This window comes from Peromyscus californicus, unplaced genomic scaffold (assembly GCF_007827085.1).
Source record: "Peromyscus californicus insignis strain IS unplaced genomic scaffold, ASM782708v3 Scaffold_17__1_contigs__length_78620276, whole genome shotgun sequence".
Lineage (NCBI taxonomy): Eukaryota > Metazoa > Chordata > Mammalia > Rodentia > Cricetidae > Peromyscus > Peromyscus californicus.
The window spans coordinates 41,337,046-41,360,368 of NW_026294469.1; the positions used below are offsets into that span (position 1 = coordinate 41,337,046).

Here is a 23,323-nt window from a genome sequence, read left to right on the forward strand (position 1 = left end):
ACAGCAGAAACAGGGAACTTCTTCAACGACACACCCAGGGTGTGTCTCCTAGGTAATTCCAAATCTAATGACGTTGACAACGAAAATCAATGATCTTGTCACTCTTTGTCAACGTGATACTGAACACATCACTCTCAAGCTATTTCATTCCACCCCTGGCCTCAAAGGCTCCTACTTTTCCTATAATGAAGAGTCCATAAAGAGTCATAGCACTCTCAACACTATTCAAAAGCCAAGTTCAAAGCCCATCAGAGACTTGATAATTTCTTACCTGTGAATCCTTGTAAAATAAAAAAGCCACAGATTTCTAATGTGCAATGACAGTCTCCAGCCCTGATAACCGGAATTAAAAATACTAATTTTCAAGTGAAATTTCCACATGCATCCTTTATCTAACGGGTTTTATATTATTTTCAGCCAACAATGATAAGGCGTCCACCAACAGTTGTTTGTTACATCTGTGGCCGTGAATATGGGACCAAATCTATTAGCATCCATGAGCCACAATGTCTGAAAAAATGGCATAATGAAAACAATTTGTTGCCTAAAGAACTAAAGAGACCAGAACCGAAAAAACCAGAAGTTAGAGTCATTACTGGTAAGTTCTTAGAAAAAAAAAAAATTGGAAAACTGACTATTTTTTTCTTACTAGTCCTAGCATCTGAAATCAGCACTTACGGTCCTAGACAAAGTCGTATTGGATTTTTAAAAGACATTCTGGAATGTCTTTACAGTCTTGTCTTCAGATGCTGAGACATAAAGGCAGTATGTCCTGGCAACACCTTGTGAGAGGTACCCATGGGAATTTACCATATTTTCCTAAAGTTATTTTTATATATTATCACACATAATATTTTAAAAACCATGAAGCTTAAAGATGTCTGGGAATATATACAGCTTTGTTTTCATTATAAATGTGCCTTGATTTCCTCATGGAGCAGGAGTACCAAACTCAAATGCTCACTAGTCAAGTTACAGGACTGAAGAATCTGTTTCCTCTGTGAACACAAAGGAAAGGCACTCTCATCCAGCTGCTGCTTTCATTAAGAAATTTAGCCCAAGACATTCATATTTTCCAATAAATGCAAATGAAACCAGAAATCTAGACAACTGGATGGAATGTCCAGATTTTTTTTCAATCAGTAATTTATAAAGTGCTATCCAACCCAAGTGGAGGAGGATCTGTACTGTCTCATGTGAAAGTCACAGAGTGCTGGGTTCCCAGAGTATGAACAGAGTTGAAAGAAAAATATACATATATGTTATATTATAAATTACATGTTATTATTTAGATAACAGTATATATTATGTGATATTTTATATTATATATAAAATACAATATATATTATGCACAATAAAGATAATATGTAATAATTGTATTATACATAATTATATGATATAATTATACATTATATTATACTTTAAATTATATATTTATATCAAATGTATTACACATTAAATATGTAATTTGATACATAATATAATATATGATAATATATTATATATCATGATATATTATTATATATTGTATGTACATTATATATTTATGTTATATTACATGTGATTTTTTCATTGCATATGTAAATATATTTACATAATTGCCACTCAAATTCAGTCTCAATTATCATATTCCTATCATTAATGTTTTTCTCATTTGATTTCCTCATTCCTTAGAGGCTATTTTTTATTAAGAGATGCATCTTTTAAGTATTTTTCCCTGTGTAGCTAAAGGTACCGCACGGGCTGTTTAGCATTGGCTAGTTCATGGCACTCCTTAAGGTGTGATCCAAGAAGAGTATGACAGCCATAGAGTGAAATCTACATTGTTATAACGAGTTCTAGATGCTATTGAAACCCAACTAGTCACAGTCCTCGGCAAGAAGAGACTTTGTAGAGAGGTTGAAAAGGAATTCAAAATGAGTATCTTGGGGCTGGAGAGATGGCTCAGAGGTAAAAAGCATTGCCTGCTCTTGGAAGAGGACCTGGGCTCTGTTCCCAGCATCCACATGGCAGTTCTCACAATCATCCCTAACTCCAGTTCTACAAGTTCTGGCACCCTCTTCTGACCTCCTGAGGCATCACAAACAAGTATGGTGCATATACATACATGCAGGCAAAAAAAACGTATACATAAAACAAATTTAAAAAAAAAAAAAGGAAAAAGAAAGTATCCACCCACTGAAATCATAGTATTTGTCTCTAGAGAGACTACATGCCTTTTTCTAGAACTTCTCATTTGGTACCCAAAATAATCATTCCCAATGCTCTGCATTGTTTTTTTCTGCTTGGTCTTTATCATCACATGGCTAGAAGTGTGAATAGCTTGAAAATCCCTGCAAGTGGGTGTCTCACTGTTGTCCACTGTTGACAGAGAGCAGGGTAGTTCCTATCATTTCACTTGCTTACAGTTGTTCTTTGGGCTTCACGCTACTTTTATCTTTGAAGGCGCCCTTCTTTTCTAGGTAAACAGAATTGGCTTCCTCTCGCCCACACTCAGTACAGTTACTGAGTTCAAATAACTCTTTTCCCGGATCCACAGTTAAAGTCCTATGCAGGAACATTGCCATGAAAAAGTCAGAGCTCTCCTTTTCTCTACAGTTTTCAAAGCACTCGAAACACGCATTCGTGTGCTGGAGAGAGGGCTCAGCCATTAAGTGCACACACTGCTCTTGCAGGGACCTGAGTTCACTGCACCCATGTCTAGCACCTTGCAATTGCCTGCAACTCCCGCTGCAGGGCATCCAGCATCTCTGGTCCCCACAGGCATCTGTATTCAAGTACACACACACACACACACACACACACACACACACACACACACACACTCTCTCTCTCTCTCTCTCTCTCTCTCTCTCTCACACACACACACACACACACACACACACACACACACACACACGCACTCACGCACACACACACAATTAAAAATAAAAGCAAATCTTTAAACATACATCCATAATCTGTATAATAGTAATACTTGCTTTATCTAAAGGAGAAATACCAGGCTGCACAGGGTTGAAATCTCCATTAAAAGAAGGCATGCTAAGAATCTAAAGGTTTGTCATGGTTGTGTGAACCATTAAGATAGAAATCGAATGAACACAGGTTAGTGTTTAGTGAAGTAACATCCACTGGCCAATGATAAAAACAGATACATTTTGAGTGCCTGATCACATTTGAGGGGCCTATTTTGGGAGATTCTAGGACATAGTCAATTTAATGTACTAAAGTCATTCTATTTAAACACGGCTTATTAAAGTTAAACCCCACATTGTTCCCCTAAAATAAAGCCATATGCTTTTGCTCCCCCAGGCCCCGCCAAAAAAGATTACACATCTCTCGGCTCTCCCTTTGTTTCCTTAAGGCCAGTTCTCTTCCCCTCAACTTGTTTGCGTTCTTTGCTTTAATTACTTAAAGATCATCTGAGTTTATGACCACGAAGAGACAATTTTTTTCTTTTTTTTTTTTTTTTTTTTTTAGGGTAGACTTCATCTTAAATTCACTTTCAGTTGCCAGTGTGGGTCTCTGAAAACATTCCAGGGGACAATCGCATAGAATGAAAATACAAACACGCATTCCTTTCCCCGTGTAAGCTTATATTTAGAACCAACGGAAAGGAAGCCAAACGTTATAGATTTGCAAGATAACAGCGTGTAAGCAAAGATGTTCGTAATGAGAAGCAAAGATGTTCGTAATGAGCGAAGAGTGCATATCATAACAAGGAACTCTCTTTCCTTTTTTTCAAAAGCCTCCAGTTCATAGCTAAATCCAATCAACCCGTGCAGGAATGCTCAACCCTATTTATTTACTATATTTATTTATTTATTTCTGCCAAAGTCACACGATTTGCTTGAGAATGCCAGTCCAGGGGTATTTCCTGTGACTGTTTTCCATAAATAGTAGAGCATGGCTCCCTTGAATGGAAACTAACACATTTCACCTTTCCATTTTCCTTTTTTAAAAAATATTTCCCTCCTTCTCTTACTTTTTTTTTTTTTTTTTTTTTTTTTTTTGCAGCCAAGGGCTTCTATGATCTTGACGCCTTAAATGAAGCTGCTTGGGCAAGTGCCCAGAGCCAGTTGGTTCCCTGCGACGTTTGTGGGAGGACCTTCCTGCCAGACAGACTGATAGTTCACCAGCGATCCTGTAAACCTAAAGCCGCCAAGTAAAGCTCTTTCCTCAGCATGAGTGTTACAGGAGTGAATGTCTTCAAAAGGGGTATGGGTGGGAGGGGGGTGTTAGTGGGGAGGTGGGGAGAGGATGCTAGGAGCACTTGTGTTGACTGAGCCTGAGTGCTGGCCCAGCCCAGAAGGCCAGCTCTGTGCAGAGGCAACCAGGCTCATTCCTGCTGTTAGGGGACCACGTCACACTGTTTGTCAGGCGGAATTACTAGCAGCAGGTGGCTTCTCATCAGAGCGGGAAGTTTTGTCTAAAGGACATTTCTCAGGCAGTTGTTGCCCGTTTTCTCCCATTCTAGTTTCCTCAACAAGGTTCGTACCTCAGAGTGAGGCCTGCGCCGAGCAAACAGAGGCTGAAACCGGCAATTTGAGGCAACTCCAGGTTGTAGGCTGAATGGATTTCCTTCTCATTCCTTTTGCTTTCTGGCCCATGGGTACTTTTACACCGAGTTACTGAGTGAGAAGTTTCTTTTCCCTGTAGAATCATTTGACAGGATACATAAACTCAAAATGGCTGAAGATGTAAAAAGAACCATGTTTAACTCTCACTGTTTCTAACAGTAAGAAATGCTTCTGAGTTACTGCCTAGCCAAAAGCTCCAGCCCCATGTGTCAGGAGACCTCTGCGACACTATTCATCAAAACGGGTGGAGGCTAGCTCCTTCCTCCTGTGGAGGTCTAGCAAGGGTTCGTTATACCCTCTTTGGGTTTTATAGGTTCTTCATTGTTGATTCTAAAAGCCTGCCAGGAAGTTCTGTGCCTCCCCACCCAGGCCCATGCACCGTGAGTGGGTTGTGAAAGAACTTTGTATCTTAGAGTCCTTGAAGGTGTTTGAATCCAGGCAGGGCTCTCCCGGATGGAGGCTTGGGGCCAGAGAGGTGCTCTGCCCAGGAAATTCTGCTCTCCCAGGCAGTGTGGCTTTGCCTAGACTCCCAGCATTCTACTTGGGATCTTTGTTCATGATTGGGCTGAATTCCAGGACCATGAGGATCCACCTGCTTCATGCAGTCCTTGCCTTCTTGAGCTTACAAAGCACATCCAGTTATAAATCACCGGCAAGTCCGTTCAACCTAATATTTTGGTACCATATTTACTTATTATCTGGGGTTGGGTTAGGATAATTGTGCCAATCATCCTGCTTTCTTTTCTATCTGCCAAAAGAAGCGAGAGATGAACTTTTTTAAAAGCCCAGAGATCTCTGACACAAGACTCTTGCGAAAAAGTTGGCATTTCGTGACTCATAGTTGGTGTCTCCTTTCTTTCAGCTTGTTAACCTAAATGATGGAATGTAGCACACTCAAGTGAGTGTGGAGCCAGGAACTGTGTTAAGGGCTTTGTATACTGCAGTCTATGTACATCTTATATCATCTCCATGAGCAGATGGAATTATGTTTATTTTACAAATCAGGGAACCAATACTTAGACTAAACAGCTAATTTAGGGGCACACCAAGATTGAGTTAAGCAACAGAATAAAGAAACAAACTTAGGACTTGTTGAGATTTCAAGCCCACTATATATCTATTGCTGTTTCTGACAAATATCATCACCATAAGATTATGATTATCTGTACAAATATAAACGACCTGACAAAGGAGACATTTCTCCCACAATGTCCACTAAGGCAAATAAGAATCTTGGCACACTTGTCATTCTCCTGCTGACCTGGGTTTATCTTAAATAGAGGTGAAAACGAAACTTTGAAGTGGGTCATATTAGAGGTTTTGAAAGATATTTTGGTATTTTGCTGATGTTCCAGGAATAAAGTGTGAAGTGGGGACAGGGAGAGCAACATTCTGGCTTCACCTTTGAACAGAGTTGCAGCCTCATGGGCACAGTCAGATACCAGCAGCTGTACCTTAATCTATATGAATCAAGCCTGGGAGTCCCTGAAGTGTTTGAAAACAAGGGGGTCATGCAGGCATTCTCGCATCCCAGCAGAACTGTGAACAGGCTTGAAAATCCATCAAGGAGCTTACTGTAGGGATTCCACATATGGTTTCACCTCAGCTGGTCTTCAAATGTTCCATGGAATTAAACATGGAGAAAGTTCAGTTGTAATGACATCACCCTCAAGTTCTGGTCCATTATGAAGGCAAGTTATCAAATCTCACCATGAACAGAATGAGCTCACCAGCTCTCTGCCAACTACCCCTTTCCTCAGTAAGTTCACATCTGTTGAGGATCTATGAAGTTCTCAAAAGAAAATTGCTTCTTTAACAATGGTTGGCACCTTCATGACTCCTAAGTGTGAACCTTGATATAGTTTCCATAGTAATCCCCTACATGCTGAAGAAGCAATAGTAGATGAAGGTACTTAGACCTCTCCATTAACCCAGGTAGTTATCGGTGTGAGATATAATGCCACTAAAAACACCAACAATAATGTAATGCCTTCTTCACTCTTACCTAGTGCTGTATAAACTTTATTTGAATAATCTTCTGTGAATTTATGGGGAGGTTTTCAGGATTTCTTGATGATCCTTTACATATTGAATTTACATAAAAGTTACAAGGTCTGTCCTACCAACAGACAAATGACAAGTGTATTGTATATAGTAAGGGGTATTGCTACTATGTGTAACTACTTAAATCCTTTATATCCATTGTGGGAGCTCTCCAGGCAGCTACATCATAGTATTTTTCTAACAACTATTTCCAGATGATGTTTCAAGGTAATTCCCTGCTGTATGGCTCTGGTTTGAGGAACATGGGTCTCAGTTCCTTTGAAGAAAAAAAAAAAAAAGAAGCTGCTCTCCACAGTTGGAGCTATGAATAACGAAGAGCTATCAGAAATCCAATGTCTTCTGCTTCCTGAAAGCAGGCCTCGGACTTTCTGTTCTCGCCTGTTTCTGTGATTTCTTTTTACTTGTGTCTAAGACTGGTTAGTGCGGCTTGAATCTCATATCACGTCGAGGCAGGAAGCTTAGCCCTTTCCTTCCCCTACCCTGAGAGGCTCTCTCCTAGTCTGGCAGCAGTCCATCTTTCCTAATCACTTACCTTTCATACAGATTTGCTATCTGGCCCGTACAAACAGTTGGCCCTGCCCTCTCTCTGTAGCCTGAGATAAAAAGTAAGGTTTTCCTTGCACTTGGAAGAACTAGTACAAATGAAAAGCAGTTGGGTCTTCAGCAGAGGCCAAATTGGCAGGAATACAGGAAAAACTCTGATGCAGGATTGCAGGATGGTACACTTTTATTGTTTTTTAAAATAGCATATTAGAAAAATATTCTAATGGATCTCCTCAAAGGCCAAAGTAGAATGAGATCTCTTGTTCTCTATGTCCAGGTAGACTTGGTTCTGCCGTCTCACGAAGGCTGCATTTGAATGGTTTCAATCCCAGTGTTGTCCTCTGGGGCAAGAAGGGAGATGAGGTCGTCAAAGACAGACGCTGTGACCCAGGATTCCACTATGTCTCTCTGGAAATGCTTTTCACTCCTTCGTGTAAAAGAGCAAGGTTAGGTTAAAGTGGGTATAAGCTTAACTGCGAGGCGATAAAATGAGAAGGGCACAGATATCACAGAGGCAGCTTTTCTCACTGATTCACACAAGCACTCAATTGGTCAAGGAAAGTAGCTGAGATGCCTGTTAGTTAGCAGAGTCTATACTCTGCAAAACCTCGAGGATGTTGATAGCATAGGCTCTAAGGCAACTCTTCTGTTGCATAAGACTTTCTCCCGTAGGTTCCGATATTTGAATTTTTCTCCCCAACATAATTATTTGGGAATTTCAGACAATGCACCACAATCACACTTTCTTCCCCTTTCTGCCAGGTTCACCCTCCAACCCTTGTGCCACCCTCAAAAAATAAAATAAAATAAAATAATAAAACATAAAATAAAATTTAAAAAAAGTCCAGTGTGTGTTACGCATCTACTCATCGGAGCATGGTCAGACTCCCAATAGTCAGCTCTTTAAAGAAAATGGAGTTTCCCACTCTCCAGCCCCCAACCCCTGCCCCCAGAAGCCATCAACTGTGAAGAGCTTCACTTCAGCATCTTCACCAGTTTTTAAAGACTCTCATTGATAGCCTCCTGTCTGGAATTGTTTCCTTCTTTCTTTCTTTTTTTTTTTTTTTTTTTGGAGGGGGGCGGCAAGGAAGTTGTCCCAGAAGCATTCAATGTCTCTCCCCCATTATGAATCTGCAGTCATCACTAATACAGCAAAAGAAGCTTCCTTGCCCACATCAACCAGAGGCAGCTTGGGGCACAGACACCAACCTGCCCCCGTCCCCCACCCCCGGCGCGCACAGCAGCACAGCACAGATCATAGACATCAGCATGGTTCTGGTTGCAACAACGGATCTCGGACACCAACATGGCCCTCCAGTGGCAGCACAAACCACAGACATCTGCATGGCCCCCTGCAGCAGCATGGACCATGAAAGTCCTTTCCAGCAGACTTCGTCCAGAAAATGAACCGTTCTTCATCTTGGATATCTTGTAGCTGCTCAGAGGCCGTGTAGGGGGTGGGGCAGGACCTGTGCGAACTCCAGGCTTGTGATCTTCTCCCGCTAGCAAGGCAAGCAAGTGCCGCAGTGGCCCACTGTGCGAGTGGAGAGGCAGCAATGCCCTAGGAGCGAGGTGAGGCAGGCCCAGTGGTGGCCTGAGCCTCCCTGTGGCTGTGCCCATGCCCCTTGCCGCCATGTTACATTTCTAGTTCACTTTGTCTGTACCAAGCATACTGTTCCTTTCTGCCATCTTTTTTTTCAAGTTCCATGAAACCACTATTTAAAAACATCTTTCCATAACACCTGCCTGTTTTTGTTGTTGTTGTTGTTGTTGTTCTAGAGATACTGTGCACTCTTCAGGTTCACCCTCTGCGTCTGTGTCTCCCTACAAAGCCTCTGTGGGTCTCTCAGGCTCTTTGGAGCAGTCCCAAGGCCCAAGGGGTGCTGGCTGCCACCACCATCTCGAATCTCCCACCATCGGAACTCTTGGTCCCCAGTTGGTGACACTCTTTGGGAAGCATTAGGAGGTGGAGACTTGCTAGAATGTCACTGGGGATGCGAGAGTAAAAAGCCTCCCTGGCTTCCAATTTGCTCTTTCTCTGCTTCTTGCTTGTGTTTGAAAATGTGAGCACTCAGCTTCCTGCACTGGCCACCATGTCTGCCCCTTGCTGCCATGCTTCTCCACCATAATGGGAACTTAGCCCTCTGGAACTGTGAGCCTAAATAAACTCTTAGGATGCCCTGGTCATGATGTTTTATCACAGCAACAGAAAAGTAAATAATATAACAGCTATGCAGCATAAGGTAGAATCCCATGTTGATCAGAGAGGCACATCGACCACATCCGCAAGGGAAAATGCATCTTCCACTGTTTGCTCTACTAAGAGACAACCAAACAACACTCCTTGTGGCACATATCCCAAGAAATGCTGAATGGGTGACCCATCAAAACAACAAGTATAGGGAAGGAGTAGACAAAGGTCTCTGATTTGTTCATTGATAAATCAGCAAATAGGAAATTCACCTTCAGCACTTCCCTTTCCCTACTTTGAAAGTTCTTCCCTCTGTGACCCCTTCCTAGTTCTCATCAGTGTGCCCACCTCAACCATGTACCCCACAACTGCCCAGACTTTGCTTTTGTTGGAGGAAAATGTCAGTACTCCATGCCCCAAATAGTCCACTGTAGGAGTTAATTCCGTGAACTAAATATCTAACAGAACGATGTCAGAGGATTTATTTGGGCTCATAATTTCAGGGGTATTAGACCATCAAGGCAAGCAAGGTACAGTGGGCAGAGTTTATATCATCACACCCAGGGAGCAGAGAAGATGGCAGGAAGTGTCCAGGAGTAGGAACTCACCCCGAACAACCTGCTTCCTCCACCTTGGCCCGTGTCCTAATGTCCTAACATTTCCAAACTTCCCAACGCAGCCCAACTAGCTGGAAACTATGCTTTAACAAGTGAGGCTGTAGGGGATAATTCAAATTATAGCATCCTTCCCATGTCCCTCAAAGGCTCTCATGATCTTCTCTCATAATGAACACAGCCTTAATGGTTCCTCTGTTGTTCAAAAGCTCAGATTCAAAGTCACTTCTAAGTCTCAAGGCAAACTATTACCTGTAAGCTCCTATAAAAAATCCAAAATAAAATTACCCATGGCACAGAGAAAATGTTTCCATTTCAAACAGGAAGAGTGAGAGCCTGGTAAGGAGAGATGGGACCAAAGCAGGACTGAAAACCAGCAAGGTAACCATCAAGTCCTACTGCTCTATGTGTGGGATGAAGGCCATGTAGTATCAGGGTTTGACCCTGAAAGAGATTGTACAGCCTCGTCTCTGATGGACTTGACATTTTCAGCACACACGACTCTCTCTGACGCTGCCTCCACTCATTGCCTGTGGCAATGAATGACCCACATGGCTGACATCTCCAATACTCTGGGGGTCTCCACCACAATTTAGAGTTCAACCTCACAGCTTTATACATTGTCTTCTTGGGGGTTACCTACAGGAATCCTAACCCTAGCAGAGTGCTGGGGTTCTCAGGCCTTCTTTTGAAATGTGTGTGGAAGTGTCCACAAACCTATAACTCTTGCATCTTGCACAAAAATCACACAGTCTATATCAGCTTGTGCATTATTTTGCACACCTGCACACCTGCCCAGTCATGGTTGCTGTAGCTTCTCTGTAAAGAGGACACATGGTAGCTCTCGCTTATCAGGAAAATATCTTTCAAACAAGTTTATACTTTTTTTTGTTTGTTTGTTTGTTTGTTTGTTTTTTTTTTGTTGTTTTTTTCGAGACAGGGTTTCTCTGTGTAGCTTTGCGCCTTTCCTGGAACTCACTTGGTAGTCCAGGCTGGCCTCGAACTCACAGAGATCCGCCTGGCTCTGCCTCCCGAGTGCTGGGATTAAAGGCGTGCGCCACCACCGCCCGGCAAGTTTATACTTTTATTCTGCAGCCTGTAATGCGTGTTTTCTAGCCAATTCCTGAGATTTTATCAAAGCATCTTTTCTATTGTCCCAGTACAAATTACTTCCCTTTCAAAATTATCTCCCTTACCCACCTACCCCCGTGTGTGTGTGTGTGTGTGTGTGTGTGTGTGTGTGTGTGTAGGGAGAGAGAGAGAGAGAGAGAGAGAGAGAGAGAGAGAGAGAGAGAGAGAGAGAGAGAGAGAGAGAGAGGACTGTTGTACAGCAGTTTCCTCCTAGGTTAAGCTCTTCCATTTTGGAGGGAAGCTCCTTAAGACACAGGATGTTTACTGGGAGGTAAAACAACAGGATATTCTAAGGGGAGGTGAAACATTCCATCATACTGGGAAACCTGTTACACTTTGAAAGTGAACAACTCAATGGTTTCAGGAAGTCCCTGAAACTGACCACATTTACACACACACACACACACACACACACACAACACACACACACATAGACCTCTGCTTATTCCAGGGTAAAGACATCTCTGACTGTTAGGCTTTCCGTTACAGCTTGGATTGAAGTAAGGTATTTAGCGTAACAAACAGACCCAAAACAGAGTAATGTCTTCAAATAAGACCAGGGTTTATTTCTTGTTCTAAACAGCACTGAGCAAGAAAGCAGTTTACTGAGGTATGTCTCTTTCATGGACTCATAGGCCCCAGGATGATGAATGCCCGCTGTTTCCTGCATTTAACGTCTATATATCAGAAGTGACCCTGGTGTGGGAGCCTCTTCTCTTAGCCTGCCCAAAGAAGAAAAGATTAATCTAATCATTTCAAGCCAGGTCTGGAAGAATGGTAACCATTCCTCGCATCCACTCCCAAAAAACAAAAACAAAAAAACCAAACCTCAGTCCTATAACTGTATCTAAGTGCAAGGAGGCTGGGGATCATGTTATAACTGAGACCCCAGGGAGAGAAGATCTGCCGTGTCTTTACATGTAAATCAACACTGTTGCAAAAACGATAGGACATTGTTCTTGGCGTAGAGGTGGATAACTGGTAAAGTAGAGTAAAAACGGTAAAGATTAAAGCTTGCTACCCTTCTCCCGCATTAGGATCCTAACATCAGCAAGTTTTTAGAGGAAAGAAACTTCAGTTACTTGCTTAAAGAAGTGCTTTATAGGTATTTTTGATAAGCAAAATTTGGTTCTGAGTTTAGTCTATAAGTGGAGCTCTAATCCTGAACAATTATTGTGAAACAAATGGATTCCTCGTCCTCTGACCAGCACGTGACAAGAAATAAATGGGAATTTTTTCACTCCACACTAGGTCTACAGGACCTATCGTTATATGAGAGGAGACTGGGGCCGTACACAGGAGCTTGTCAGCAAGACAGACTGGGGGGTGGGGGCAGGGGAGAGACTCCTTCCATTGGAATAAGGCAAGAGCACCAGTCAGTTCCCAAGTTTTCAGTGTGGCGTCCCTGCATTCTACTCTGAATTTCAGATCTTTTCTTCAAGTCCACAGTAATGTTTTATTTACTCAGGCTTGTTACAAGCTGGCCTGGGGTATGGAGGTAAGCCATGGTGGGGGGTTTACTACACAATTTGTGACATCTTGGTGGTTGGGGAACAAGAAGCAGGTATCCCCTACTAGAGTAGAGGCAAGGTCAACACAAGAGCAAACAAGGAGGGGGGTGGGAACAGCAGTAACTTCATGAAACAGGAAGTAGCAATTGTGGAGCATCAGATGAAAGGCACCCGCCAAGGCAGGTAAATACTCTATGCCAATCTTTCCAGTCACCAGAGAGGACTTGGGATTCTTGATCTCAACAAGGGGATGCGGGTCTTGAATTTTTTTTCCCCTGGCAGAGATTTGAATGGGGACAGGGAAGATGGCTCATCGGATAAGGCACTTGCAGCACAGGTGTGAGGGTCAGAGTTCAGAGCCCCAGAACCGCTGTACAAACCAGGCACCCTGGTGACCAACTGTACTCTCCACCCTTGAGAGGCAAAAGCAGGAGCTCCCGGGGCAAGCTGGCTAGCGAGACAAGAAGGAATTAGCAAGTTCCAGGTTCAGTGAAAGACCCTGCCTCGATAAATAAAATGGAGAATGAATGAGAAAAACACCTGACATCACTTTGGGCCTCCACATGCGTGTGTGTACACATACAGGTTCACTTACACACACTTGTGCCCATATACATGTGAACACAACGTGTACATATGCACAGTGCACAAGCATACACAATGCAAAACAAAAACAAAAAAGGAAACAAGGGAGAAAAAAAATGATTGAAATAGGAATCATCTCCCATGGCCTCATGTTTGAACACTTGCCTCCAGTTAGTGGTATGCTTTGGCAGGTTGGGGACCATGTGGGACTGTAGTCTAGCTCCTACAAGTGGGTCTTTGGTAGTAGGCAGAGGGTTAAAAGGGCCAGTGAAAGAAAACCCTGGCCCTAAGACCAGAGTCAAAGGAACACACTCTGCCCCTAACAAATTCAGGAGTTGAAATCCACCAGCCCCTGAGCACAAAAACCAACCAATCCCAGAGCATGAAGCTAACCAGTCCCAGAGGTAAAATCCAACCAATCTCTGAGCTTGTCCCAAGCTCAGCAATTAAAATCCTACCAATACACACCCTGAAAATCTCCACCTTAGAAAGCTCTGTCCCTAAAAAACCCTATATAAGCCCGGTATCTGTGCAGTTTGAGGCTGCCCGTTTTCCACCGTGGCAGAGGCAGCCACTCTCCTAGAATCCTCCCTCCGCATAAATCTCTTGCGTGAAGTTTGTGGTAACAACTTCCTTTCTCCAGAGCAGAGCTATAATGGTTCTTGCAGGAGAGCAGAACTGTAACACTTTGGCTGGGGAAACTTTCCCTTGCCGGGAGGAAGCTGAGCTGAGCTATAACATTTCTCTAGAGCAGAGCCAAGCAGAGCTGTGACAGTCTCGATGGGGAAATCCTCCTCTGCTGGAGCAGAGTTGTTACACTTGCATTAGGGAAACCTTTCCAGAAGCAAGGACTGTACCCACTTTGCTGGGGAAACTGTCCCTCACCAGAACAAAGCTGTAACACTTCCGTTGGGATAACTTTCCCTTCAGAGCTGCAACAGTTACAATAGGCCCTGAATGTGACTTCTGCTTTGGTTTCCTGACCCACCAAGATATATATGTTTTCTGGAAAGCCAGAAAACATAAGCATGTGGTTAAATATGTTCAAATAAAACACCGGCAAATAACGCAAGGCTGAATGTGGGTGTGTCAAAACATGCTGCGTGGGTTCTAATTCCTGTAGTTTATGCTGATGGAAAGAACATGTCAGGATGGGATCTCACAGAACAATGTAAGTTGGAATTGGCTTTTCAGTCTTAAAGGTAGACTGCAGACCAGCCCTAGAGGAAACCCATAAGAACCCGGGCTGCTCCAAGGGTTGCAGGCTTGGCTGTGTTTTGTTTTCACTTGAATTGCCCTGGTTTTGTTAGTCTCTTTGGTGTTTTCATAGAACTTCCTCATCATTGGACAACTTAACTCACGGCTGTGTTTTCTAAAACACTGTTCAGTTAGAAAGTGCCTGTCATTGGTGTGCGAACACATCAGTCCTTCGGTCCTCCAGGCCATCTCCCAGTTACGCTCACTTCTTGACTCAAGACAGTTTAGTTAGTGAACCCTGGTGTGCAGGACCAGTAGGCAGCTGTGAGGAAACTACAGTGGGAAGCTGTCTAGAATCTGTTTGGGTCAGAGACAAGGACCACCAATGTTCGAGACTGCCAGGTCGCCTTAAAGCAAGTTATCAGAGTTAATGCTGCAGTTGTGTCTTAAAGCTGAACTCTCTCTCATACACTTACGCTCTCCAGCTAGCAACACTGCTTTGGTAGGTTGGGGACCCTTTGGGACTGTGGCCTGGCTACCTAAAGTGAGTCTCTGGGGTCGGGCCCTAAAGGTATGACATCTGCTTCTAGTTCTTGGTCCACCAAGGTTCTCCAAGCTATGCTCTAAGTCCTCCACTGTTACAGACTGAGCTGTTCCAGCCACCATGGTTCCTTGCCGTAATGAACTGCTGTTCCCCGAAACAGTGAGCCAAAATATTTTCTTGTTCCTTTAATTGGCTTCTGTCACAGAAGCAAGAAAAGTAATAAATAAAAGTTATGTGCTCCGGTTCAAGATACTATGTCTGTTCAAATCATTTTTTAATGTCAGCCCTACTCAACTACTAGTACAGACACCTTTTCAAACTGTGGGAGTACTTAGATGCAGAAGGAGAAAAAAAATCCGTACGCCTTCTAGCAAAGAGGGAAGAAAATCCATATATAATGGGGTAACAGAAAGGGTTCTGAGGCATCTATGAGGAGGCTTGTTAAGTATGGCAGTTACCTGTGAGACCAGCAGAAGACAGTAAATTGGAACAGCGAGGGCCAGGGATGAGTGGCAGTACAAAACATGTGTACAGAAAGGAGAGGAGCATTGGCAACAGAAATATCAGTTGTAGCTTTGTGTCTCCAGAGGACCCAGCTTTCTGTAGGTACTTACGCAAGTTGGACAAATTGTATGACTTGCCAGTTTCATTTCTGGAGAGTATTTGACAAAATTACTGCAGTCGAAACAGTGTGGGAGAATGAATGGAAAGGCCCACAAGGATATGTCTGCCTTTCCGGTTTTATTTCTCTCTTTCCTAATTTCCAGTGCTCACACAGATTTGCTAATAAGGCCTCTGGCACTTTCTGTCCAGAAGAGGGCAGCATTTAGAAGCGATCAACACAAATCTTTGTGGCCCAGGCACAGCAATGCCAGGCCAAGATTTGGTTCTTTCTCTTTTTATTTATTTGTTTGTTTATTTATTTAGTGATCACGAACTATAAAAGGGACTTGCATTTACTTCTGAAGTCATAAAATGTGACCCTTTCATCTCTTCCTTCCCTGCCAACTTTCTGAAGGAATAACCATAAATATTTAGGGTATAGATTTCAATTTGGCTTCATGACAGGCAATGTTTTGGCCAGTTTTCTAACAAAATGTACACACAACATAAAATGTAACTATCTAGATACACTGAGCACAAAGAACATAGCAATTCAGGCAAAAATATTTTTCTTCAAGTGTGCCTGCTTTTAGGCGGTTAGGCATGTGAATTAGTATTCCCCACCCACCCCTCTTTTTTTCTTAAGTATAAGCAATTTATGAGCTTTCCCAACATATAGTTATTGAGAACAAATGCTAGCAAGACAATGGGGATGTGTTGAGTTTGAGATACATAAAACCTAGGGGATTTTATATCTATGAGTGGATAAAAGTGACCATAATGTCCTGAGAATTTTGAATTTCTAGTTATGCTTAAAGTACACTTCCGGGGAAGTATGTACCTGGTGGTCTGTTAGTGAACAGTAGTTCATAATTCCTGATTAAAAGTTTCTTCTATGACAAGGCAGAGGTGCTGGGAGGAGGGAGGCTGCTCTGTGGGTGTGGAATAAGGAGAAGGGATGAGGCCCAATCAAGAGCATGAAGGTCCTCACTTAGGTTCAGGCCACTTTATTTCTAAACTCTGGTGTAAAGTACGGTGGAGGATTAAAGAGAACCTTCTGGGTCTCCCTTAAATCCCTCTGTAGGCATACTATGTGTGAAAAACACTTCCTAATTAGAGGTCACAGCCAGTCCAACATTCAACACAGTAAAATATATTAGATTCTTGCCTTCTGTCTCAGGAGTGTGATAACAGAGCTTTACCAACCTCTATCTCCAAACTGTATAGCTATATAAGTTTCTTTTAACAATTTTATTTTTTATATTTAATTCTTAATTCACATAGGATTTTAATTATCATACACAGTAGGAATATAACTTTTATACCCAGTGAAGTTTACTATTATAATTTTAATTACCCTTTATATAAATGGCTCCACCTGGAATGTTCCACTCTCCTCTAATCTTTTTCTCTGTACATACAGGGTCATATCCTTAAAATATACTCTGGGAAGGTTCTATTTTAAATGCTTTCCTGAGTTTTCTTAGTCATTTCTTCTTCTAGCCAAAATTTAGAGTCAATTTTGTCAAACGATATGAACAACTCTGCTGGGATATTGACTTCTGTTGACTCCAACTGCTCAACTACTCAAGGACTTTCCAGCTCATCTGCAAGAGGAGCCCTTCCTTTTGGAGACACAGCATGGGATTTGTGTTTAAAAATCATACATCTTCAACCCTAAACTCTCTCTGCTCAACCATGCTCATTTGCTTTAGTCATGGCTGTTGTTGACTACATGAGTGGGAGTTTGAGAATAGTAAAAGCGTCACATTCAGACAATTTCCAAATACTAAGAGCCTGTATTCAGTTTTCAAACTCATATTGCATGTTATTGAATTATTTATTCTTTCAAACGCTTTATGAAATACTTGCAAGGCTTCACTTTAGACCATGAATGTAGTCTTATCACTCTCCCCTCCATATAAGGGTAAGGTATAAAGGCATATGCAATTCATGGTAGATGTCATTGTAAATTGATATGTAGTTGGAAATGTACCTCATTTCTTAAAAGAAAAAAATAGAAAATTAACATCCTCAACAATATCTGTCTGTAAAATAAAGATAGGCCCTTTAAGAAGGTTTTAAACAGTTCACTTATTTACTGTCCTAGGCTAATAAAAGCATATGATTAATAATATGTCACTGCCTTAAAATTGCATCCTGGGAAGTTTTTCCACTTAGGTTTAGTGGAAAACACTTGGCGATCACTAAACATTGTGGAGAAGTGGTTAGCTATTATTCTTGTTTATGAAGTAGGGTGGGTTTAAAGAGTAGTTGATGCTGAAGGCTAAACTCTTTGTTTCTTTTCCATCAGGATTTTTCCATCCAAATTGAAACTGAAACACTGACAAACGTCAGCAAGCTAAAGTTAGCTGACAAAAGCAGCCGGAGGCAGAAATGTGGAGCCGGAGATGGTCCAGCAGATAGACTGATGAGACAACAGGGCCCAGCAGGTGGCAATAGAGGCTCTTTGCTTCCCTTTGTGTCCAGCTTTCCAGTCATTCAGCTACTTAAGTCATCATTAAGGCACATATAATGTTCTGTGGTCTCTTGGTTCTCATGGAATGAAGGGTGAGAGGAGTCGAGGTTGGATAGGAAGAAAGCAATACATAAAATGTAAGCCCAGGAGTACTTCACTTTCCCTAGTCACTGAACACACCTTTACATAATCCACATGGGTATTTCAGTAGCCTCTGTACAGGCTAGCCATTGGAAAGACTTTTTTTTTAGTTGGGAAAGAACAGTAAAATTTAAGCAGAAACGGCTTTCAGCTTAATTGTTAAAGTTCAGCTTGTTACTTCAAAGGGAGCTCACTGAAATGTTTGAGCTACTTTGTTATAAACAACAAGTTGTTTTCATTGAAAGGAGAGAGGGAGCAAGCGCAGAGAGGTTGCTCAGGGAACAGATTCGGAGGTGGGAAGCTGCTCTGATGGGATAGTGTGGTGTTTCTGGTCACCCAAAGTGAAAGAAGGGATTATCCTGCAGGATGTTTCCCTGAATTTGGCCTGAGAAAAGGCAGGCATTTCATAGAGGGGTTTTAGTTTTTATTTCCTTTTATTTTTAAAACACAGTTAGTGGAAACAAAGCAAACTTTGGAAATTAAAGCCTGAGATTAAAAATGCCAGGCCCATCCATGATTATGTGTGGTGTCTTTAAGAAATCCTTTCTGGGGCTCGTTTTTCTGGGTCCATGAAGTGAATCGGTGGCAGGCTTTGCCTCACAGGGTTGTAGCCAGTGTCAAGTGCTCAGAACAAGGGTTTTTTGCAAAGAAATCCTCAACTAATATTGAGTATTATTGAAAAGAACACTAGTGTTCCTGCTTATTTATTAGTATCTCTCATACATTTCCCAGGACCCTTAACAGTCCACTTGAACCATGTGCCTGACATAGCCACGCACATATAATGAACGTAACAAAGGACGGAACTGGAAACTGAAACGGTATGCACTACACTCCCTCCTTGACTGGGAGGATACATGCTCAGGTGGTAGGTGGAGAGGAGCCATCATACCCGCATCAGGGTGTGAGGAGTGTGATCAAAATTCATGTAAAGTCATTGACATCGTAGACCTCTCCCTTTACCACAACACAACACAACTATGGAGGAGGATGTGGGCTTTGACTATTTGTTTGAACTTCTCTGAGTATTGTTGTTGCTAGATAACGACCAATAAAAAGTCTACATGAACAGCAGAACAACTTCTAGTTCTTGTAACGAGAACGTTTTCAGAGTAGGGCCTTTGTCTTGCCATTGAAACCTCAGTGCCAAGAACACATCTTGGCATAGAATACATGCTTAAGAATGTTTTTAAGGGTGCTGTACATTTTCAAGATGCACAACACTCTGCATACATTGCAGAGTGTACTAGAAGGTCCAAACATGGTCTTGGCCTCAAGCCAAAGGAAAAAGACAAGGACTCCAGGGTCTTCCTTCATCAGCTTCCACCAATGAGGCATGCAAATCAATCGTGTTAATGCTCCAACCAAGAAATGTTATGTTTAATTGCTAATTTGTGAAACAGAATTTATGCATATCCAAATGACAGAGCGCTCTGTGAAAACTGTAAACACCTGGGAGAGAAAGGATAGCTTGGTAGATTGGAAAAGAGAAATCCAGGCCATCAGTTAGTTCAATGGAGAGGCTAGTGAAAGGATTATAATGGCAACATTTTAAATTAGTTTTTTTCACTATATTCCTCCACCTTCTCTCTCCTTCCTTTCCTTTCTCTTTCTTTTTTCCTTCCTTTCTTTATTTCTGTCTGTCTGTCTATCTGTCTTTCTTTCTTTTGTGTGGGCAAGTGTGCTATGACTCCTATGTAGAAGTCAGAGGACACCTTGCATGGACTGGTTCATTTCCAGCTCCACTGTGTGGGTCCCAGGTATCACTCGGGTCATCATGCTTGACAGCAAGTGGTTTACCTATTGAGCTACCTTGCTAACTCTATAATAAAAAAAATAATAAGTGTGCAGGTATGAATTTTCATGAGTGTCAGCACACACACACACACACACACACACACACACACACACACACACAAATACAGCTCTCATCTTAAAGAGAATAGGAGTGCCATTTTGAGTGACCATGGCCTGGGATCACAGATTTAGGGTTACCGCCAATTCCATGTTCTGATGTGGAAGCAGTTTCATGGAATTTCATAGTTTTCCAGAACAAAGAAAGTGACAAATCAAGGCAAGCTTAAAATACATTGGTGGGTACATCAGAGAGGTGGTTACAGGAAGATGGGGGAAGCTTTTCTACAGGCCTAACATTCTACCTTATGGCATTCTTATCTTTTGGGTTGGAGGAAGCCGGGGGGTCTGCTAAGTCAACAGATTCCCATCAATTAGGTTTTGATCAGTTAGTCACAGGATGTTAGTTCTGTCACACACGGTCCAGGGATAACTGTTATAGGATCTGAAGCTAGTTCAAGGTGAAGTAATCTTTTAGACCTGTAACATTCCAACCTCTCCATCATCCTGAAGTTCTAGTCATTCAGTCTCTTGAGTGACAGCTTCTTTTCAGGAATTTTCATTCACCAGACAGGTCCTGTTGTAGTTTGAGTGTGAAATTTAGCCTACAAGTTCACATGCTTGATCACTTGGTTCCCAGCTGATGGCACCATGGTGGAAGTTCTGGAACCTTACAGCGATGCAGTCTTACTAGAGGAAATGGGTCACTGGGGTGGGCTTTGAAGTTTTATAGCTCTCCTTCTTGTCTTCTCACTGCTTCCTGTCTTGGAATGCAATATGACCAGAAACATAGTAAGAAAAAGAAAAACTCCTACATATGTGAAGAGCACATCAATGCTGTTCCACATTCTATACTCCAGTATTTCTGTCTGGAATGTGTTTACTCTCTAAAAGTCCACTTGGGACTCTGAACTACAAGTGCCATGAGTAAAAGGTGAAATTCCTTCCTTGACTCTACTACAAGTGGGATCATTTGGTTGGAGATGAATTTGATTGAGAGGCAAAGTCAAGAGTAAACTCATGGGATCATGAAGAAAATCTCAGTATTTTGCAGTCTTTTACACAAGAGCATTGAGTCTCTGAAGGAAGGAGAATTGGAAGGAAGGCCTCATTTTCTTAGGACAAACAGACAATAAGTAATCCATTTCTACCAGTCAGGTCCTCGCATTCAAAGACACTAGTGGTGGCAGACTTGAATAGGAGCTGACAAACATGTTCTGTTGAGGGAGGGGGAAAAACAGGAAGAGAAGGGGTGGAAGAAGTAGGAGATTAGGAGAAAGAGGAAGAGGAGGTAGTAGGAGAAACAGAAGTCAAGAGAGCCAAGCATGGCTAAATAGATGTGAGAACTGTAGTGACGATTAATCATTGGATATTATGAATCCGCTGAGGTTCCCTGAACTCAGAATCTCTGTTCTGGAACAACATACCACAGCTTCAGGAGCATCATGGCTCTCCTTGCACTAATCTGGAGGACTGGGACTCTGCCACCAGCACAGAAATATGTTTCTTATTAGTGAGTGTGATAAACTGTTTACCTCTGATTAGGAACTTACGCCTTTTTCCAGTACCACTGTGATATTCAACAGACATGCATGTAGGCTAAAATCTTAGATTTTCTCCATTTTTTGATGTATGATCCCAAAGTATCTGCTGATGTCCAAAAGCCATGGCAAGCAATCTTCATACATTGACCAAGATTATGCTTTACCAAAGCAATTAGTGTGGCACACTGTCTCTCAAATTTTCAGAGACCATCTCGATACTAGTGCATAAAAAGAACTGCACTTAATTATGCTCCCTTGAATCATTATTATGGAACCTTCTTAAAAACTGCCAATAAAGAATTCAACCCTTAAACCACTTTCTAAATGTTATCATACACCAAGGATTAAACCCCTATAAATCGCTAAGGCTATTTGTGTTTGGCAAGAACATGAAATGTATGTGTGTTCCCACCATAATGACTGACTGCCCAACCTGACTCATTCATTTATTCAGATCAGCTCATGTGCTAACATTAAAAATATTTTTCACAGGCGTGTTTCTTGATATTAGGTAAGTTGTCCGCTAATGGAAAGTAACATATTAAAAACCACTATATAAAATACAAATTATGAATACTAGAAAACTATGAAGAAAATAAACACTCAGAAATACTGTAGAAACATGATATTAGAGGGTGAGTAATTGTATTTTTTGTCTCAAATGCCAAAAGTTTCATATGTTAACATGACTACAAAGCATTTTTCTTCCACATGTTTGTGTGTGTACTAATGTACGTGTATCCAGCAACCAAACAGGAAATAAAAATTAAACGTGAGAGTGATGACACATGCCTGTAATCCCAGCACTGGGGAGTTAGGATCAGGAGGGTCTGGAGATCAAGAACATCCTTGACTACATATGGAGTCTGAGGCCAGCCTAGGGATATATGGGACCTTGACTCAAAAAAGAAAGTTCCAAAAAAAAAAAAAAAAGAAAGAAAGAAAAAAAAGTACTAAAATATATGTTCTTCATAAATTTACCCAACTAAAGTAACACTTCCCTTGAGTAAAGTGGGTTGGGGGAAGGATTCGTGAAGCTTTATCCAAAGAAAGAAAACATTGTTCCACTGACAGTCTTGGAGGAGAACTTACAGTTTGTTGGTTATTACATGGGAATTAGAAGCTGGAGAGTCTGAGAAAATGAACAGGCACTTCGTGTCCCAAAGCAACAAAGTAGATTTAAACACGGAAGATTCCTTCATTTTTCCCAGCAATGTTTGGACCATACTCAGATGATGGAAGTCTGCAATGACAAGCATTTAACATATTAATTAAAAACAAGCCCACACAAACATGAATCATTTTGAAAAAGTAAAACAACAGTTGATTCTAACTTAGTAAATTTAAAAAAAAATCAGAAGAGCAGGAACCTACCAAACTTCCTCTGTAATTCAGTTTCTTATGAATGTGTATACACTACTTGAGCTGAACACTTGCTGAACAGGATTATCTGGTGTTCTGGAACTACTAGAATTATTCTGATAATCAGATCTGCCTGTCTTTAACTTTTCTGAACGTTCCTGAAGCAGTGTGTGTTTATCCTCTTGGTTTTCTATGTAATTAATTTATTTGTGTTTGGACTATTCTAAATTATGCCCTTAAGTTGCCAAAATCTGTACTTTGGAAAGGCTTTGCCATAAAATCTGGGTATAAAGGGCTATTTTTGAGTGTGGATGAAGAAAAGATGAGACAGAGAGAGATTTGACGAAGACTTTTTAGAGGCTATTATTATGTGCATGTAG

The 23,323-nt window shown here is 41.7% G+C and overlaps 1 protein-coding gene across 1 annotated transcript; it reads left to right on the forward strand.

Annotated features, from left to right (window-relative positions):
- Positions 1-306: 306 nt before the first annotated feature.
- LOC128112449 (zinc finger protein 474) lies at positions 307-4,169 on the forward strand. Its single transcript, XM_052741458.1, has 2 exons — positions 307-598; positions 4,018-4,169. Exons 1-2 carry the CDS (start codon positions 424-426, stop codon positions 4,167-4,169), a joined length of 327 nt encoding a protein of 108 aa, XP_052597418.1. The 5' UTR covers positions 307-423.
- Positions 4,170-23,323: the final 19,154 nt, after the last annotated feature.

Coding starts and splice junctions, on each gene's coding strand:
- LOC128112449 (XM_052741458.1), top strand. CDS start 424: ATGATAAGGCGTCCACCAACAGTTGTTTGTTACATCTGTGGCCGTGAA. Junction 599..4,017: donor AGAAGTTAGAGTCATTACTG/GTAAGTTCTTAG, acceptor TTTTTTTTGCAG/CCAAGGGCTTCTATGATCTT.